Source organism: Osmerus eperlanus, chromosome 19 (assembly GCF_963692335.1).
Source record: "Osmerus eperlanus chromosome 19, fOsmEpe2.1, whole genome shotgun sequence".
NCBI lineage: Eukaryota > Metazoa > Chordata > Actinopteri > Osmeriformes > Osmeridae > Osmerus > Osmerus eperlanus.
The window spans coordinates 9949831-9967280 of record NC_085036.1 but is presented as its reverse complement, the minus strand read 5'-3'; the positions used below and the strand labels follow the sequence as shown (position 1 = coordinate 9967280).

Genomic DNA, 17450 nt, shown 5'->3' with positions numbered 1-17450 from the left:
GCGAAAACAGCGTGTGTGTGTTCTTAAGGCTCCGATTTAGCAGAACTTGGTAATAGTAAGCGTAGGAATCAGACGGAGCCTCTTCCTCTTTCAGAGCTTACGCTTTCATGTGGGCACGCCAGCCATAACCATGCCATATCTGTGGCAACCGCTGTGACCCGGTGACCCCAGCTCTGTACGCATGACCCCTGACCCCGCTCTCAGCCGTGGAGGGGGAACTGCGTGGACTTGCGTGTGGTATAAAGCCCTTCGGAGGCTGTTATTTCAGCCTGGCGCGCGACCTGGTATTTAGCATCTCTCACCACAACAATGAGTCCAAGGACACACTGGGTTCCAGAGCAGATATTTTTACTCAGCCTCCTTCCTGATTTCCTATCATAACCTCCCTTCTACGAAGGTGTCTGGCTGAGTGCTTTGTGTCGGAAGCATCGCCTCAAGAGCTAAACTCGATTAACGTCGGATCCTTTACCAATCAAAGTGGCTACACAAACCCTAGTGTTTGTGTTTCACATGTGGAGCAGAGTGCTCGGGTGATCTCCAGTGACCGCTGTCCATGTAATCTGTGACCACGTCCGAGCACGTACAAACAGAGCTACAAAGGCACCAGGAGGGGACATAAGAATAGAGGCTGGCAGTGTCGTCTTTGGTGTTGTCCTCCTCACTTATTGCCTTTGTTTTGGGATTAAAGACCACAGGTGTAGACGGAGCAGTGGAGCAGGAGGCTAGGGTGTGTTTAATGAGACACAGAAGTGGCACTTAAATGAGTCGTGTCGAGGAGAGAGGGGTTCTCCCCTAGCCTTCACTCTGCCTCTCGGAAACCCTCCAGAAACACCGGGATTATATTACCTCTCGTGTTTGTAATGGTTCTTTTTTTTATTATCAGGCTTTCTTCTCATCTGAGAGGATTAGCTTGTTTACCTGCTGTTAGAGTACTCCTCTCTGCAGACAGCGTGGTTGCTGCGAGTGCGGGCCAGGAACTGGAGATGTGCTCAGCTCTTCACTAAGTCCTGTTGTCGAACTGTCAAACAATCACGCAACTCTCCGCATTAGTGACGGTGAATAAGTACTGGGCCCGAATTTCCCCTTGCCTCCAACTGACTGGTGACCTTCAGCAGAAGGGTGTGTTTGTGTGGTATTCCATCCCCTAGGACAAAGGCTGCCACCAACAACATGCTTGTTAGAGGTCCTGTCAAAGCATTCCCTTCTCCCACTTACCCTCTTTTAGGCCCCCAAAAAAGCACAAATATGACATTCCCTCATGTCAAACACCTCCCAGCTCACACACACATACACACACACACATTCAGACATTCAAAAACACACGACATCCCGAGGGAAACAATAGTGTTTTTAGAGATTGCTGTGCCGTGAAGGGCATATTCAGATGCTCCCCTGAGCTTTGGTTCAGGACAGTGACACATGCATTAGAGACACACTCCCAAGCCAAAAATGCTGTTTGGATTGGATTTGAAGGTCTAATCTGTATCTCCCTACAACTCATTGAGAAATGCACACAGACAAACACACACAGGGTCGTTTGTCAGCTCTGAAACCAGAGCTGCTCTTTCTGACACACATCTTGCACCAATATTAGCACTTCCCTTGAAACAGTTCCTGCAAACTCTGCTTTGGGTCTAGAATAATATTTAGAGTTCCTATTTACGGCAGGTCTTTATTTACAGGCTCTTCTTCACGATCAAAACATGTCATTTTCTCCCCCTTTCACATGTGATGGAGTCAATAATCAACAGGACATGATTGTGTAATATGTCTGTCCACCCAGCAAAAGTTATTCGAGTGTACGTGTGAGTGTGTGCGCGTGAGTGTGTTTCCTTACTTTGCACTTCCTGAGAGAACATTTGGATTAAGATTATAGCATGGATAGAGTATATCTAATTCATTCTATCTGATGGGCCGAGAGCCTCCAGCATGTTGTGTTTAAACAGTTAGTGTGAGAGGGCGCTGACCCCTCTAGACTGTGATGTGTATCTGTTATTGCCTTAGGTCAGAGGTGGCCAGTTTGTGTGTGAGAGCCAGTGGGAATGTGTGTGCGTATGTGCGTGTGACTTTAGTAAAAAGACACTCTCACCTGGTTTGTGAATGCCTGTGAGAATGTGTCATGACTTTTGTGTTTGAGGCTGCCAGTGACAGGGATATGCCAGAGTGGTATGACAGGCTCCAGGTGCATGCTGGGTCAGGAGTGGATTGACAGGCTGGGTGTTCAGGTTTCCGCAGGGTGGATCCATGGATTAATAAAGCATTCCTTTGATTCTTCAGCTGCTTAAATGTTTACCAATCCATTTTAAACATTCAGTATACACCCCAGGGAGCGAAGCAACCTCACTGCTTCAAAAAGATTATGTGCACACACACCACAGACACACACACACCACAGACACACACACACTTGCCTAGCACCAGTAGGTCTTCTTTGTAGTTTAATGTTTGTAACTGGTGGTGATGAGCCTGGGGTGGGCTATGTGGTCTACAGTAGGTATGTTTGCTTGGTGTGTGTTCCTAATAAAGTATGTGTGAGAAGGTAGGAATGTAGGAAGGCAGAGAGGTAGGACCGGAATGAGGAAACAAGACTGTTTTGTTTTCCCACGCTACATCTTAGTATCAGATATTCTCATCATGTTTTCAGTTGGTAAAACAACATTGTGATGTGTTTGCATATGAGTATCTTTAGAGATTTAACAAAACACTGTCGCTGTAGAGTCGGCTGTTCCTTACTAACAGCACGTAAAAGAAAGGTGAAGTGAAGTCGTTTTCTTTAAAGGTCTAAATTAGGTTTTTGGTCTGGTCTCAGAGCTCATTTTTCATAAGTATGCCTAGAGAAGACATATTTGGGTCTCTCTCACACCTGTATATTAAATCTCACAGATTCAAATGAGAAGCATTTCTAATTCATGAGAAAAGGAGCCTTGAATCAGAGGGCATTAACTCAACTGTTTCAACGAGGGTGCTGAAATAGGGCCATACCATCTGTGCCCTTTCTCCGACAAGAACATTTCTGGGTGACATCAGAAACGACAGTGTGTACTGGGGTCAGAGGTGTCGGAGGGGTGGAGAAGCTCCGGAAGTGGGCTAGCCAGCCTGTACCTGAAGAGCTTAGACGAGCCCATGGTAGGTGCACCATGGTGGAGAAGGGCACCTCCACCGGAGGCTGGAGTGACCTTCTCTTCCCTTTCAGGTCCTTCATTTGAACCTCCGGGGAAATTCAGAAAGTGCTTTGATAATGGGGAAGCCATGTAAGTGTAGTCTCCTCAGGCTTGTTGTCTAGCTGAGATGGATCAAAGAGTAAAGACAGTAAGGAACCGTGTTCCAGTACGCATCCTTATTTTAGTAAGGACAGTAAGCATCCTTATTTTAATTGCAGCACATGGGACAGTGTGACAAATGTATCCCATTAGTGTGCTGTAGGGGTCTAGGAATGTGTGTAGAGTACTATGAGAAATTTGGCCTGACCTGAGCATGGAATAGCTAAGAAATATATGGGTAGTGAATACAGCTCTAGCAGGAAGTCCTTTTTTCCATCTGTTATTATGATTCACGGCTCCAGATGTCAGCCAGCGCTCCAGCTGAGCGCCTGGTTAGCACCTCTACTCTGCTGTGTGTATGGTAAGGAGACACAAAATGGCTGCTTGGTCGCTCATCAGAAGTGTGGTATTCCCTCGTCACATAACAACGAAACTTTGTTACCACTGGCGTGGAGATGTGTTTGAAGATCACCGCTGTGCGCTAAGAGCATGTCCCCTGTTGTACCAGCCTTTCCCATTGGGTCTTATTTAGACACTGTGGTCAGCGTGACAAGGTAGCAAAGCTGCAGCCCGTTGATGCTAAATTGAGCCTGAAACAGCAGTCTTGAACTAATTTCTTTTCGGTTTTCACGCTCCGAGCAATGTTGAAGAGTGCTTTTTTTCCCGCCTCTCTTCTATTTTATTCTGCTTCTTTGCCGCCTCACTCTCTTTCTCTACTCTCTCCCCAGAGAGGAGAGAGGCCGTCCTATGCTGTTTGAGGAGGGTATTGATTGTACTGCTTCTCTGCTCAGGCAGAATCAAAGAGGAGCTGGAATATTCTAGACGGTTCAGGCTTCAACCAGGGAGTTGGAACTGTCCGGCATGCAGTGATTCTCCGTGCGAGAATCAGTTATCTCCTGCAGCAATATTGCCACCAATCAGAATCTCCCAGCCCCGAGTCTGGGAACCTCAGGGTAATGAGAGAGGCACACCGAGAATCGCTGCATGTGTAAATGACCGTAATTAAGCCAGCTAATCAAACGATACGGGTTTTAGCGCGTGTGCTAATTATGCAGCAAGTTGGCTTCATTGACCCTCTGGGAGTATCCAATCCACACACAGGAAGAGATGGAGATGGAGAGAAAGACAGGGAGGGAAATTAAATCTCATTCAAAAGTACTACACAATGACTTGAATCTCCGGCTCTGTCATGTGAAACAGCAGAGGGATTACCAAGAGGATTTCTTTCAATTTCACATGTGCTGATACAGGCCGTGTGCTAGCCCTCGGCGTGGTCAAACATAGCTCACACACGCACATTGAGTGTGAACGTTGTACGCTAATTGATGATCCCGTCTGTCTTGTGCCCGTCTGTGGAGCTGCAGCCTCTCTCCCCCTAATTACAGGGAAGTCAGTGTGTATCTCCGTGTGCAGGCATCCATGTGTGGGTTCGCGGCAACCCAGTGTGACTGTGAGTGCGAGAGTGCAAGTTTGCCTGTTTGATTTCATTGGGTATCACTACCCTGGATTCATTCATCCTGGACAGTGATGCTGGATTGTATTGGCCTCCGCCGTGCTCCATGCCTGGTGGAATCCCCTGCCAGTGGTCCTCCCCCGTGGCCCTCCTCCAGCCCCCACCCATAAGCCCTCTCCAGGGGACCCCGGCCTCTCTATCTGCCACTGCCAGCCCACATAACCTGGACGCGGGCATCCCAGACAGGTTAGCGTCCCTAGAAGGAGACGACGATGATGTGAAAGAGAGCTTAACACCACGGTCTCGTGTCTGCCTCGGTGTGCCTCACCTAAAAGGCCTCGGCCTCACTCCGCTGCCCTCCTCCTCCTCCTCCATACGTTGGCAGCGTTCGCTCCCACGAGCAGGCAGAGCAGCTTGGAGCTGCATCCATTATGGATGAGCTGTATGTCCTGTCTGCTCCAGGGAACGTCCACAGCGCCATGAAATATTGAACGCTCATCGGCTGGAGGAGACGTGTGGTACGCGGGCGCTCGCGGTGCTCGCGGGGCCAGTAGCGGTCGGCTGCGTTTCCGGCTCCGTACGCGAGTCACTCGCACGCTCATGTTGTTTGCAGTGAGAGAGTCAACAGCAGTGGCACACAGACAGACAGGCCCAGAGTGGGGGGGGGGCGGGGGGGGGGGGCGGCTGACTCGCCGTGACTCAGGTGTTTGACCAAGCTTGTGGCGGTGAATATGCATAGAGGGATTATGCTGGAAAGGAGCCTGCTTCTTCTTCATGACAGCTAATGTTTCAGCCTCAGTCCCAGACGGTTAGGAGTAGACGGGGTTCTGGAGTGTCAACAGAGCTCTGGAACCCTGGGCTGCCTCCAGCCAGCCACAGTGAGGTCATGCTTATTCGAGGTGTAGCGACTGATCTGGTATGAACCCAAGACAAGATTAGAACTGTCTCACGGGACGGTATTAGACGTTCAGATTACCACACCTCGCACCCACACAAAGGCTTGCACAGATACTGGAGCCCATCCCTTGTGCGCGCTTGTAAAAACTCTCACTCACTCACCCTCCCCGCACACACACACACACACACACACACCCCGACACGCAGTCACTCACTGCTACTCAGACATCTGCTGTGTGTTTCTTCTCCGTGTGGTGGAGAGAGGAAGTGGGATGGAAAAAGAGTCCCCCGCCCGTCGGAGCAGAGTGGCGCGGGCCAGAGGGAGGAGAGCCGACGGTCAGGAGCCCGGCGGCCGCAGGCGGACATATTTGTGGTCAGCCTTTCCTCCGCTGGTCCAGGCTTCCCCCATGCTCACAGGGCCTGAGAGGGGCACGCACACATAGACACAAAAGGCTCTCTCTCTCTTTCTCTCTTCCCCCGTATACACACGCCCTCTCTCTCCGATCCCAGCCATGTACACAGCTTCTCGGGACACATGAAAGGGGAAAACCCTGTCGAGGACCAGAGGGAGCTCGTCTGCAGAGCGGCCTGCTTCGCCAGCGCTCTGTCACACTGGGTCAAATGAAGGACTTCCAGAGTTTTTCCCAGAGCAGCCGAGTGAGCAAGGGGAGGGTGGAGGTGCTACTGCTTGGACTAGCGCTACACACACACAGGATAGAAACAGGCCCTGCTTGACCCGGGTGAAGAGAGTCTCTCCTCTCGTGCTTGCCTGTCTTCCTCCCCGCACCTCTCCATGCTATATGGGACACTTCCCCTCCCTCCCTCTCCCTAGCCTAGTTTCAGAGAGCAGAAATAGAAACTGGGGGCCGGAGATCCATGAATCCCTGGTGGGGACTGGAAAATGAAGTCTGTCCTATCCTGACTGATGGGATGAATTATGTGTGCGTGGGTGTGTGGGTGTGTGTGTGTGTGCTCGCGCGGGTTTAGTCTCAGGAGACCTATGCGGGCGGTGAGTCATAGCACAACAAACGCTGGTCTGACAAAATTGCATACAATATCCTACTTCGAAAATCTCATCTGGATTAGACTATTTACACAATATTGCTTTGGTTGAAGCTGTGTGGGTGAACCCATGAGCTTCCCAAGCAAATTCATCTTCACGGGCCTACCCGCCTCCAATAAACAAGATAGAAACCCAACACTGTCAAGAAGCAGTCACGGACTTATGACCGGAATGTTCCTCCTGGTTCCTCTGTGTCGGCCTGCTCCAGAAGACAACAGGGACACCGGAACGTTCCCAGATGCCTGACTATGGCTTCTCCCCCTCCCTTCACCCTCTGGTTCTGGCCGTCTAACCTCGGTGCAGAGCAAAGTTTCATACCATAGAAAACGGATTGACCATTCAAGCGTGATAGTGTAGTGTAGTGCATGTGGCCGGGGTCGGTCTGTGCATGCTCTCATAAAGCAGCATTGACAGGAGAGGCCATGAAGGCTTTCTTTATGAGAGCTCTGAATAGGTGTCAGCTCCAGTACTGCCCTGCACCCCGGCTGTCCCGGCACACACACTAAAACAACACTGCAGGGCTATGTCAGTGTGTCCAAGTGGCACTGTGACATTCGGAAGAAACCGCCACTGTGTAGGTCTGCCATCGAAAAAGTTGGCTTGATAGATGTATATTCCAATGTGCCGCCAGAGAGCCTATTTGCTACAACTGAAAATGAAGTCATTCTGACATCTCCCATGCAAAGCGAAAATAAGAGGCTCCATTTGAGCACTCTTGTGTTTTGTGTTGGTTGCTCCGCTGGCTTGTCATCGTCGAGGTACCTGGGGAGGTAAGGAGAATGAAGCTCATTCCTCTGAGGGCGTGGCGTACAAAGAAGCTTTTAGACTGCATGACTGTGGTACAGCCACAGGCGCTCATTTGCATAAGGCGTGTGTGTGTGTGTCACCTGTGTGTTACCTTATCTGGAAGTGGATGTTGTGTTATTAGGCATTCCTGCCGTGCTCCAGTGTCTCGCTGGCACACTACATTAGACAGAGCGGCCCGGGGCTGGAGCAGCTCATTCAGTTGTTTAATTCAGAGTTCAATTAAATGCACCCTACAATACACTGAGAACATGACCGCAAGCCCCAAATATACTTGAGCTGGGTCAATCATGTTTTCAAATATTTCCGAGGTATTTCGCAAACCTACTTCACCTACTGACACCCTGAAGTGTTCTACTCGAATTCGGGTTGGGAGAGAACTAAAACCTATCAAACAGAAGAGGTCTGGAAAGGGAGAGCACAGAGGAAATGAGAGGAGAGGAAGGAAGAGGAAAGTGGAGGATAGAAGAGAGGAGGAGAGAGGAGAGGAGAGGAGAAAGCGGGAGGGTAGGAGAAGCAGATCAGAGGAGAAAGGAGGGAAGAGGAGAGGATGAGAGAAGGTGTGTCGAGGCTTTTGATGTGAAGTCTCCAGGATTACACAGGCTGACATCCTCCGCCGTCTCGACCTTTCCTCCTTCTGTGCCCACACGGCGTTTCCATGGCAATGCAGCCCCGGTGGCACCAAGGCGGGCGACGGGGCTGTGTGCATGACACCTTCATCTAGGTAATGTCAGGTGGCTGAGCGGTGAGGGAATCGGGCTAGTAATCCGAAGGTTGCCAGTTCCATGCCAACTGACGTTGTGTCCTTGGGCAAGGCACTTCACCCTACTTGCCTCGGGGGGAATGTCCCTGTACTTACTGTAAGTCGCTCTGGATAAGAGCGTCTGCTAAATGACTAAATGTAAATGTAAATCTAATACGTCACCCTAGGACCAGGTCCTGTTTTACAGAGAACTAGTCATGAACTACACTCACGTTGTCAGGTGTTTGGTTCACACCATCCAGACCGTAGCTATGCTAAACTGAGATACTATGGAGTGGGTGGAAAAGGACGGACGGACAAAGAGAGGGAGACAGAGAGAAAAAAGAGAGAAATTGAGACAGACACAGACAGAGAGAGAGACAGAGAGACCGAAATAGAGAGAAAGACAGTGACAGAAAGGCAGACAGAGAGACAGATGGACTGAGAGAGAGAGAGAGAGAGAGAGAGAGAGAGAGAGAGAGAGAGAGAGAGAGAGAGAGAGAGAGAGAGAGAGAGAGAAGGTGAGTGAGTGAGTGAAAAGGGAGATTTGTCATAGAAAGGGAGAGGGGGGAGCTTAAGTGGGAGGGAAAGAACAGATCTGATCAAGGGCAAACCTCCATGTAGAGTCTGAGTTCCAGGGAAGGCACTCACAGTGGGTGGAGATGGCAGGGCTGATACGCTGCCTCACCAACACGGAGCAACCTGCTTCCGGTAATCTCTCCGGTTAACACAGTGCGGCTCACAACACAAATCACTACACCTGCTCTTTGTACACTGGGACCCGAGTTCCTGGCGTCCTCATCTCATCAGCCGGAGTGCAACTGTGTGTCTCCGTGTGTTTCCTGCCTCTCCTCTTCACCTCCAATCAGGGACGTGGTGTGGTACGATAGGATGGGGGGGGGGGGGGGGGGGCAGTATGGGTGGGCGGTGTTGGTGGGAGGGGGGGGGGGGGCTATTTGGTAATTGTCCGGTGAGTATCAGTGGGTGTGGCATGACCAGGTGCTGACTCCACTGGTGAGAGGCGCTCTACCATCTGGCACAGGGATCCCCTTCCCAGCGGGCACACACGGTGTGTGTGTGTGTGTGTACGTGTGTGTGTGTTTACAGTTCCACCAGGCTAATTAGAGCACAGCCTAAGCAAAGTGACAGCTCGGTCTCAGTGGCCAATGTTTGACCAACTTGACAGGAAGAATCTCGTCTGGCTCTCCCAGCCGATCTGTCTGGATGGTACAAGAATAGAGGGCCAGGCCAGTGTGTGTGCCTGTGTGTCTGCGTGTGTGTGCGCATGCGCGTGTGTGTAAACACGCGTGCTGAGTGTGTGCATGCGTGCGTGTCGTTGAGGACGAAACGAAGAGTTTCTCATTCAAATTCTGACCCCGACGGAGCGTTATTCTTTGTTCCAGCTGGACCTTGTTCCAACATGACGGTGCTTCCTTGTAATTATGAAGCAGCGAGGGGCTGAAGCAGACGGGATGTGGTGGCGGAGGAGGAAGAATGCTGGTTGGAGTGTGAGAATGTGAGCAGGTGTCTTGTCTCGGGTGACAGGAATCTGACATATGCCCCTACTGAGACTCTAACCTGCACCTGCTCCAGTCCACTTCTCGTTGAAACACATCTCAGACCCAGGGAGCAAATGGAGCCAGCGATGACGATGCTAAGGATAGAAAAGAAAATGGGCCTGGGGCCTGATAAAGCCATTCGGCTAAGTGCCTTCTTTGTCACTTTCCTAATGACTTAAGCGATCTATCTCTGCTTCAGACTAAATGACTTGGGTAATGAGATCGTTGTCGGGGGTACTTGTCAAAACATGCAACATTCTAGTGGGGTTTTGGAGAGGCTACTTTCATTTGTAGGAGAGGTCAGGAGAGGAGGGGAGAGGAGATCTGAGGAGAGGAGGTGGAGTGTAGTTGAGGTCTGTGGAACACAGCTCCAGATTCTGCGGTTGTTTGGGTTGTCGAGGGATGCAGCCTCTCCACATTCATGAGGACTGTGCTGTCATGCCCTCGACTGAGCTGTCACTCCCACCGACAGGACCTAAACACACAGCACCACTGCCCCGAAGGAGAGCCCCCAAAGATGGGGAGGAAAGAGAGAAAAGGAGGGTTCTGTTTCAAAGGCGCGCGGTAGAATTCTTTAGACATACATCGCTGTTTCTTCACCCCTCCCACTGGAACCTGTCATGAGACAAGTCTTTCCCAGCCCTCGAGTCGCTCCTGGATTCTCTCTGTTTTCATCTCACTGTTTATGACACGTGTCATGTCCTCTAGATCCTTCTCTGGCGTTTCGGGAGGATGTAGCCATGTTTGACTACTTTTCCCGCCTCACAAGGGACTTTCTCGGCGTTCGCTACAGAGATTCGAGACGGCTTTTTAGTGTCGATGATGACAGAACATTCAGCTGTCTTACATATCTGCTGCCAGCCTAAACCACCAAATGCCACGGAGCTCATTAAGTTCTCAGTACAGTTCCCAGCGTGACCTTCTCTCAGGAATTTCCCTCCGTGGCGACATAGCCGTCCTCTGGTTACAGAAGCACACAGGAGCATACAAAGCACTCACATCAAAGCCCATTCCGAAGGTGCAGGGGAAGCACACCTTCTGCATCACCTCACTGAGTGACATCTTAATTGGCGTTGTGGCGCAAAACCTAACCTCAAATATCTGCCCTGCTCACGGTATCATGTGATGAACCAGAACGGCACGTATGTTGCACCTCCTATAGGACAGAGAGTGTGTGTGTGTGGGGGGGGGGGGGGTTGTTTGTGTACCGTGGTTGTTTAGGGAAATGGAAGACAGACTGGCTCGAGGCTAGGAGTTGACGGAAAGAAATGGAGAACTGAAACTAGAAAGGCCTAAAACCCCTGCAGAGCTCTCAGGATCTCTAAACTGTATGCCAGCCAAGAGAGCACTTACCAGCCAACACGCGGTGCTTCTGAGTGCGTTAAGGGAGAGGATGAGTCTGCACACAGAAGCACCATATTAATGGATCGCCATATAGCCCTGTGTTATTTTACCTATCATTCAAACTGAGCTGATTGTTTAAACATTGTTGATTATGATCATAATACTGCAACCGCGACATCATAAACCACAGCAATAACATCCACCTCTCTCTCTCTCTCTCTCCTCTTTTCCTCTCTTCTATTTGCAGGTGTTATTCTTGACATCCAGAAACACTTTGACGTTACTGACAGCGGAGCTGGCTTGTTGCAAACGGGTAAGTCTCTCTCTATCCCATAATTACATCTGTAACACCCTCCGGGTCCAGATCTTTGGTTGTCCTCCCTTCTGTGGACAGGCCCATTACCTGAGCACGCTAAGCCTCTCTCAGCCCCACAGATTGGGACGACAAAGGGATGAAAGCCCTCAGCTTAGGCCCTCTGTCTCCCCACCTCCACCCTTCCTAAAGCTGGGTAATGAACTGTACCTAAACCGCAGAGTCAACAAACGATGCACAGCAAATAATATGCAAATGCGAGTTTCGACTGCATAGTTTAACGGCTACACCTACAAGTGAGGTCTAGCATGCAGGCAGTTCGACAAGGAGGCGGGCATGCAGATACATAGGCAGACATATAGACAGACAGGCAGGCAGGCAGAAAGACAGGCAGTCAGACGGGCAGGCAGGCGGGCAGGCAGGGCAGGGTAGTGAGAGTCAGTGGGAGGGTCTGGGCAGGGCTTCCTGCTCCACTCTGGCCCAAAATAAATCTACCTTTTGTGAGGGTGTGTCCCTGAGAAGAGATCTTATTGGATGACACACACACACACACACACACACATACAAACAGTGTGTTATTTAAGAAATTGGGGAGCTGGTTAGGGGACTGATGGAAAGAAAATACAGGTTTTAAAGTGTTTCCTCTTTTACTTTTCATTTTTTTAAATGAATAATCTATTACTATGGCCAGACTGAATAAAGCGTTCAGGGCAGAAACATTCTTTACAAGATGACACTTTAATTAGTTATTTATTTAATTATTTAATTGGATTTCGAATGAACGACTCAAATTTATTATACAGTAGTTAACCATTATAATCATCATGTCTTTCTTTTCCATTCCATCATATATATGGAGGCTATTTTATATTTCTCAGTATAGTTTATTAGCTCTTAAAATGGAGGGAATTTATCTCCCTGAGAATGTTTGCCTAAAAGGTGGGAGGAATCTAACTGTGGTATAATAGTCTAGCCCTATGATGTCACCGTGTTGTAAGTGACAGGTGAGAATTCTCCCAGAGATCTTTTCACTCCATTAGAGAGGCTCTCTCATGCTTCCACATCGCATCACAAGGCTTTGACCTTTTTCACATCCCGCCCATGCAGACAGTCATCGTTACCCAGCAGTAATGTGTGAAATCATCCCTTGCATATTTAAGTCTAGCTCCAGCAGAAATGGGGGAGAAAGTGCATGGTATTAGTTTAGAATCAGTGGGGGGCTGGCATTTGAGGGGGCACACTGACCTTTTGCAGGGATAGCTGTTCTGCCCAGGCACATTTAGCATGTGTCTCTCCTTCCAGAACCCTGAATGCATCGGACCCATATAAAATGCTTCCAAAGGCCACATATCCTAAATGTCTGCAGTTGTTGCTGTGGTTCAGAAAAGAGGTTGCGTTTGTTCTTCTTGTGCGTTGAGCTCGGCACACAAAACCCCTTCATGCATCTCCCTCCCTGCCCTCCACACACACACACGCACGCACACACACACACACACACACACACACACACACACACACACACACACACGCACGCACGCACGCACACACACACACACACACACACACACACACACACACACACACACACACACAGTTGGGGGAGTGGCAAGTACAGTTGCTTTGCCCCCTGCCCCCTGTCTGCTGATGCAGACCTGTGAGAAACAGCAGTTCAGCTATGTCAGTCTGAGGCACCTATACCATGTCCTACCATGTCCTGTGCTGTTCTAGGCTGTTCCCCTCCTCCCTGTCTGAGGCAGCCCTGTCCTCCCCTGTCCTGTCCTGTCCTCCCCTGTCCTGTCCTGTCCTCCCCTGTCCTGTCCCCCCCTGTCCTATCCTCCCCTGTCCTGTCCTCCCCTGTCCTGTCCTCCCCTGTCCTGTCCTGTCCTGTCCTGTCCTCCCCTGTCCTGTCCCCCCCTCCCCTGTCCTGTCCTGTCCTGTCCTCCCCTGTCCTGTCCTGTCCTCCCCTATCTTGTCCTCCCCTGTCTTGTCCTCCCCTGTCTTGTCCTCCCCTGTCTTGTCCTCCCCTGTCTTGTCCTCCCCTGTCCTCTCCTGTCGTGGTGTGGGCTGGTGTAGGCCACACTCTGCTTGGCCCTTGATCCCCGGCTGACCTCAGTCTGGCGCTGCCCTGAGGAATGCGGGCCCGGAGCTGTGGGAGCGGCCGCTCTGGGGCCGGGAGCCTAGGTGTGAAGGGAGGGTTCTGCGGCTGGCATGATCTCAGAGAGGCTGGGGGTGGAGAGGAACACTGCATGTGTGTGTCCACATCGTTGCGTGTGTGTGTGCTCCACCCCCTCCCCGACTCCCCTCATTCATAAGGGAGAACAAACTCCCCCTCTGTGAGCACCTGCACGCAAGCCCTGCCCGCTGTTTGCCCTTCTCTCCTCCCTCGCTCCATCTCCTTGGCTTCCTCTTCACTTCCTCCCACCTGGGACCGCAGACTGCTGACACCAGGATCCTGTGTGTTGCCCGGTCACCTTAAAGCGCTGCAGCGTTGAGCTCTCAACACCAATATTACTAGTAGGGCTATTTACAAGCCCTGGTTGACTTCTGGTCAGGTTCATTTAGGATGTTTGGCTTCCTCTGTGGTTTTGGCTCTTGTGCTTGGCTCTGGTTGTGGCTGTAGGGCTGGCACAGAGCTTCCAGAAGGAAATATGGGATCTGTGGCACTAACCGTCTTCCCAATGTGGATATGGGACATTAAATAACCCCACTGGCCACTAGAGGAGCACTCTGATCCACCAGCAGCAGCTCTTGTGGTAGTATGTGACAGATGTCTGTGATTGAGCAAAGAATTAATGTGCGTTAAACGTAGCCTTTCGGCTTTTGCCTTCATACCAAACATACCAAACCTTGGCGAAACACAAAAAACACCTATAAGTGGTGTGTGTACTGCATTGTACAGTGTTTGCGTACCGGTAAGTGTGTGTTCAAGCTCGGACATACTTCTGTAGGTGTGTGAAGAGAGGCCTGTGAGGTGACGGGCTTTCACTCAGGTGATGTGTGGCATTTGCTGGGGCCCCACTCCTGCTGCCTGTCCATCAACACAGTGGAATGTTCCCAGACACAGGTAAAGGCCCCTGTCATACCTGTGCTGGCCAGCCCAGCCCCAGCCCAAGAGGCTAGGGACAGGCAGAGCTGTCAGACCACTGGGCCTGGGAAGTGACAGGTGTGTGTGTTTACCAAGGCCTGGGGGCTGGGAGACTGAAGGGTAGGGTGGTGAGCAAGTGGGGTGGGGACCCCTGGAGGCCAGGGGAGAGGGGCAGGGGTCAGGGAAGGTATGGGACGGCCGGGGGGGTTCACCTGGATGATATTTCACCTGGTGCTGGTCCACGGGAGTCTTCAGGGTGTCTTCTTTGTTCTGCTCCTGAGAGAGGGAACGTGAGAAAGGAACTCTGCGTCCTTGTTATCATCAGCGAGTGATTGTTGCTGTACTGCTTTGAGGCAAGCACTTTTATCCGCCTGTACAAATGCTAAATGCAATCCATTACCGGCGTTATGATCCATTCCCAATGTTCCTGCAGGGGGCAGCTTTTATTAGGTCAGGGTAGAGGAGGGTGGAGGGGGGGGGGGGGGGGGGGTCTGAGGAAGGAGCCTCTGTTCTCTTATGGCTGTCCTCCATTCATCACTGCCAGGCTGCAGACAGTCTCAGTAGCCTCCTCTGTCTGGGGCAGGCCACCCCGCCTCAAACACCAAGTACACACACACAGACCCCCACACTCACATACGCACGCACACACACGCAGGCACTTACGCACACACTCACATACACACACACACACACACACAGCCAGACTTACCAGGGTGTCAGTCAGTCACCCCCAGACTGTGAGATCCGTGGAATGGGGCCACAGGTGTGGACTGAGTCTCGACAACACTCCCACTAGTCACTCTCCTGAAGCTGTGACCACGAGGAGGAGTCAGGGGAGATTTGCTCGCCACACTTCCAAGGTTTACAATTAATGCCTCTGATTTTCGTTGGGCGCAGAGACTAAAACCAGAGGCTTACACGGTGGTTTGTGGCCATCTGAAAACCCTTAGCAACTAGGAATAACTGTCACAAGTGTGTCCAACTTCATATTTTTATGTAGAGTGTTGGTCGCGGTCTCCGGTTACTCTATAATGGAGAGGTGATTTCTCCAGTCGCCTCTCGCGGTGTGGAGTAAAGCTATCAGTGCTTGATCAGCTGTGCTGGCTCCTCACAGCTGCTCCCCTCTCCCCCTCCATCCCTCCCTGCTCTCTCTCTCTCTTTCTCTCCCACTCTTTCTCTCGCTCCCTCCGTGTCGGTCGGTGATTAGGCGTGACAAGACGCGCTCCCGTCTCAGCTCTGCTTGGCAGCTGTTGCCGCTCTGCCGTCACTGTGATGGGCACCTTGCAGGAATCAAGACTGTGGAGGCAGAGAGAGGGGGTGGAGGAGCGAGGGAGTGCGACAGAGAGAGAGAGAGAGAGAGAGACACCTGTGAATCCCTGCTCATTGTAAGGTTTAATGCTACAGTATTGATTTCCAAACCCCAACCAAAGCATTTCTCTGGAGCTCAATGGGGCTTGTGGAGAGGGGCAAGGAACAGAGTGGGAGTGCACTATGGAAATCCTCTTCCTGGTTCTGTGGATGTCGATGGTGTGGTGTCACTGGACCCACGTCTGCAGGCTCGTTTGTTCTTCAAAATCAGACACAGGGTCGCTGTCGAAGGAGTGCTTCTGTACAGGACCTCTGAGGAATAGTTCTCTTTGCTCTTAGCGGTCAAGAACGCTCGCGGTCACATGACGACACTGTGTGCATGTGTATGCGTGTGTCGGGGTCATCGTCGACCCAGTCCTAGCCCCTGGGCTCTCTTTCTCTGGCTGTTTTTATAGGCCATGTCTCAGAGGAGGGCAGCTGCCACACTATGATCCCCCCCTCTCTCCCGCCTCACTTCCTGTCCCCGAGCCAAAAGGCTTCTCTTTGGCTGCCTGTCCAATCTGGAGATCAGAGCCAATTAAAACAGGCGTGCCATCAATATGAGGCCATGGAAACGGTCAATCCTTTTGCCTCTGGTGAATGACCTATCAGGTCTCCCCTCTGCCTCAGTGGAGGGTCCCCCCCTGCCCCCCCCCTGTCATGGCCTCTGGTTTCCCTGGTCCCCCTCCCTCCTCCGCTGTCTCCAGGACTGATCAAGCTTTCGTAGAGACGCTGTGGTGTTTTCTGTGGACTCTCTGAGCTTGAGCTCGGATCGATAGCCCCCCCTGGCCCCTGCCTGTACACAGGGGAGACGCAATGATTCCTTCTCTTTTGACTGATATCAACAGATCAATATGGAACACATACACACACCCGGCCCACTAGTCAAATAGTTCATTACATGTTCTCCCTCTCAAGGTCGAAGATAGGATAGAGCGATTGTATTCAGTGTTTGCTTTCATTTATGGTGGAAAGTGTATGCATGGGGCAAGTGTGTGTGTGTGTGTGTGTGTACAGAACCTTGTTTTTTTGACCCATTGGTCCCAACAACATTGGAAGCAGAAACACATCCAGAGACTTGCTGCTCCATCCTCTGTCATTTCAGCCCAGGCCTGTCATTAAGTCAGCAGCTCCTGTAGTTATGGCAGCAAAATGGCCGGAAAGAAAATCTCCTCTCCCCGCGCAAAAATGTCTTCCCCTGGATCCCACTGCAGTGACAGACAAGCCACCATCCTAGGGTTTGTCTGCTCCCAGACGAAAAGTGACAGGATAGTTTATGTGCTGCACGAGGGCCTCTGTCTGAGTCTCACTCTCTCTCCACAAGTAAGTGAATACAGTTAAGCCTAAACTCACCGTGAAAAACTCAGTCTGTGCTCAAGCCAGCTCGGAAGTGCGAAACAGTTGGTACGCACGCTGACGGCTCCCGTCCTCTCTCCATCCCGGAGGCTGCCTCCGCCGCTAACAGTCCCCAGCTGCGGTCCCCCCCCGCCCTCAGTTCTCATCGGGCCGTACCATCCCGGGCCTCCTGGAACAATCTGCAGCCTGTTGAAAGGCTATCGAGGAGGGCTGGAGGCTAATGGGCC

General features: G+C 51.2%; 1 protein-coding gene across 2 annotated transcripts in view; it reads left to right on the top strand.

Annotated features, from left to right (window-relative positions):
- Positions 1–17450, top strand: part of spns2 (SPNS lysolipid transporter 2, sphingosine-1-phosphate) — a 62716-nt gene that overhangs the window by 6789 nt on the left and 38477 nt on the right. For both annotated transcript variants that reach the window (XM_062485035.1, XM_062485037.1), the window contains exon 2: positions 11370–11435. In XM_062485035.1, coding sequence (XP_062341019.1) covers positions 11370–11435 — 66 coding nt within the window. The remainder of the gene's footprint in view (positions 1–11369; positions 11436–17450) is intronic.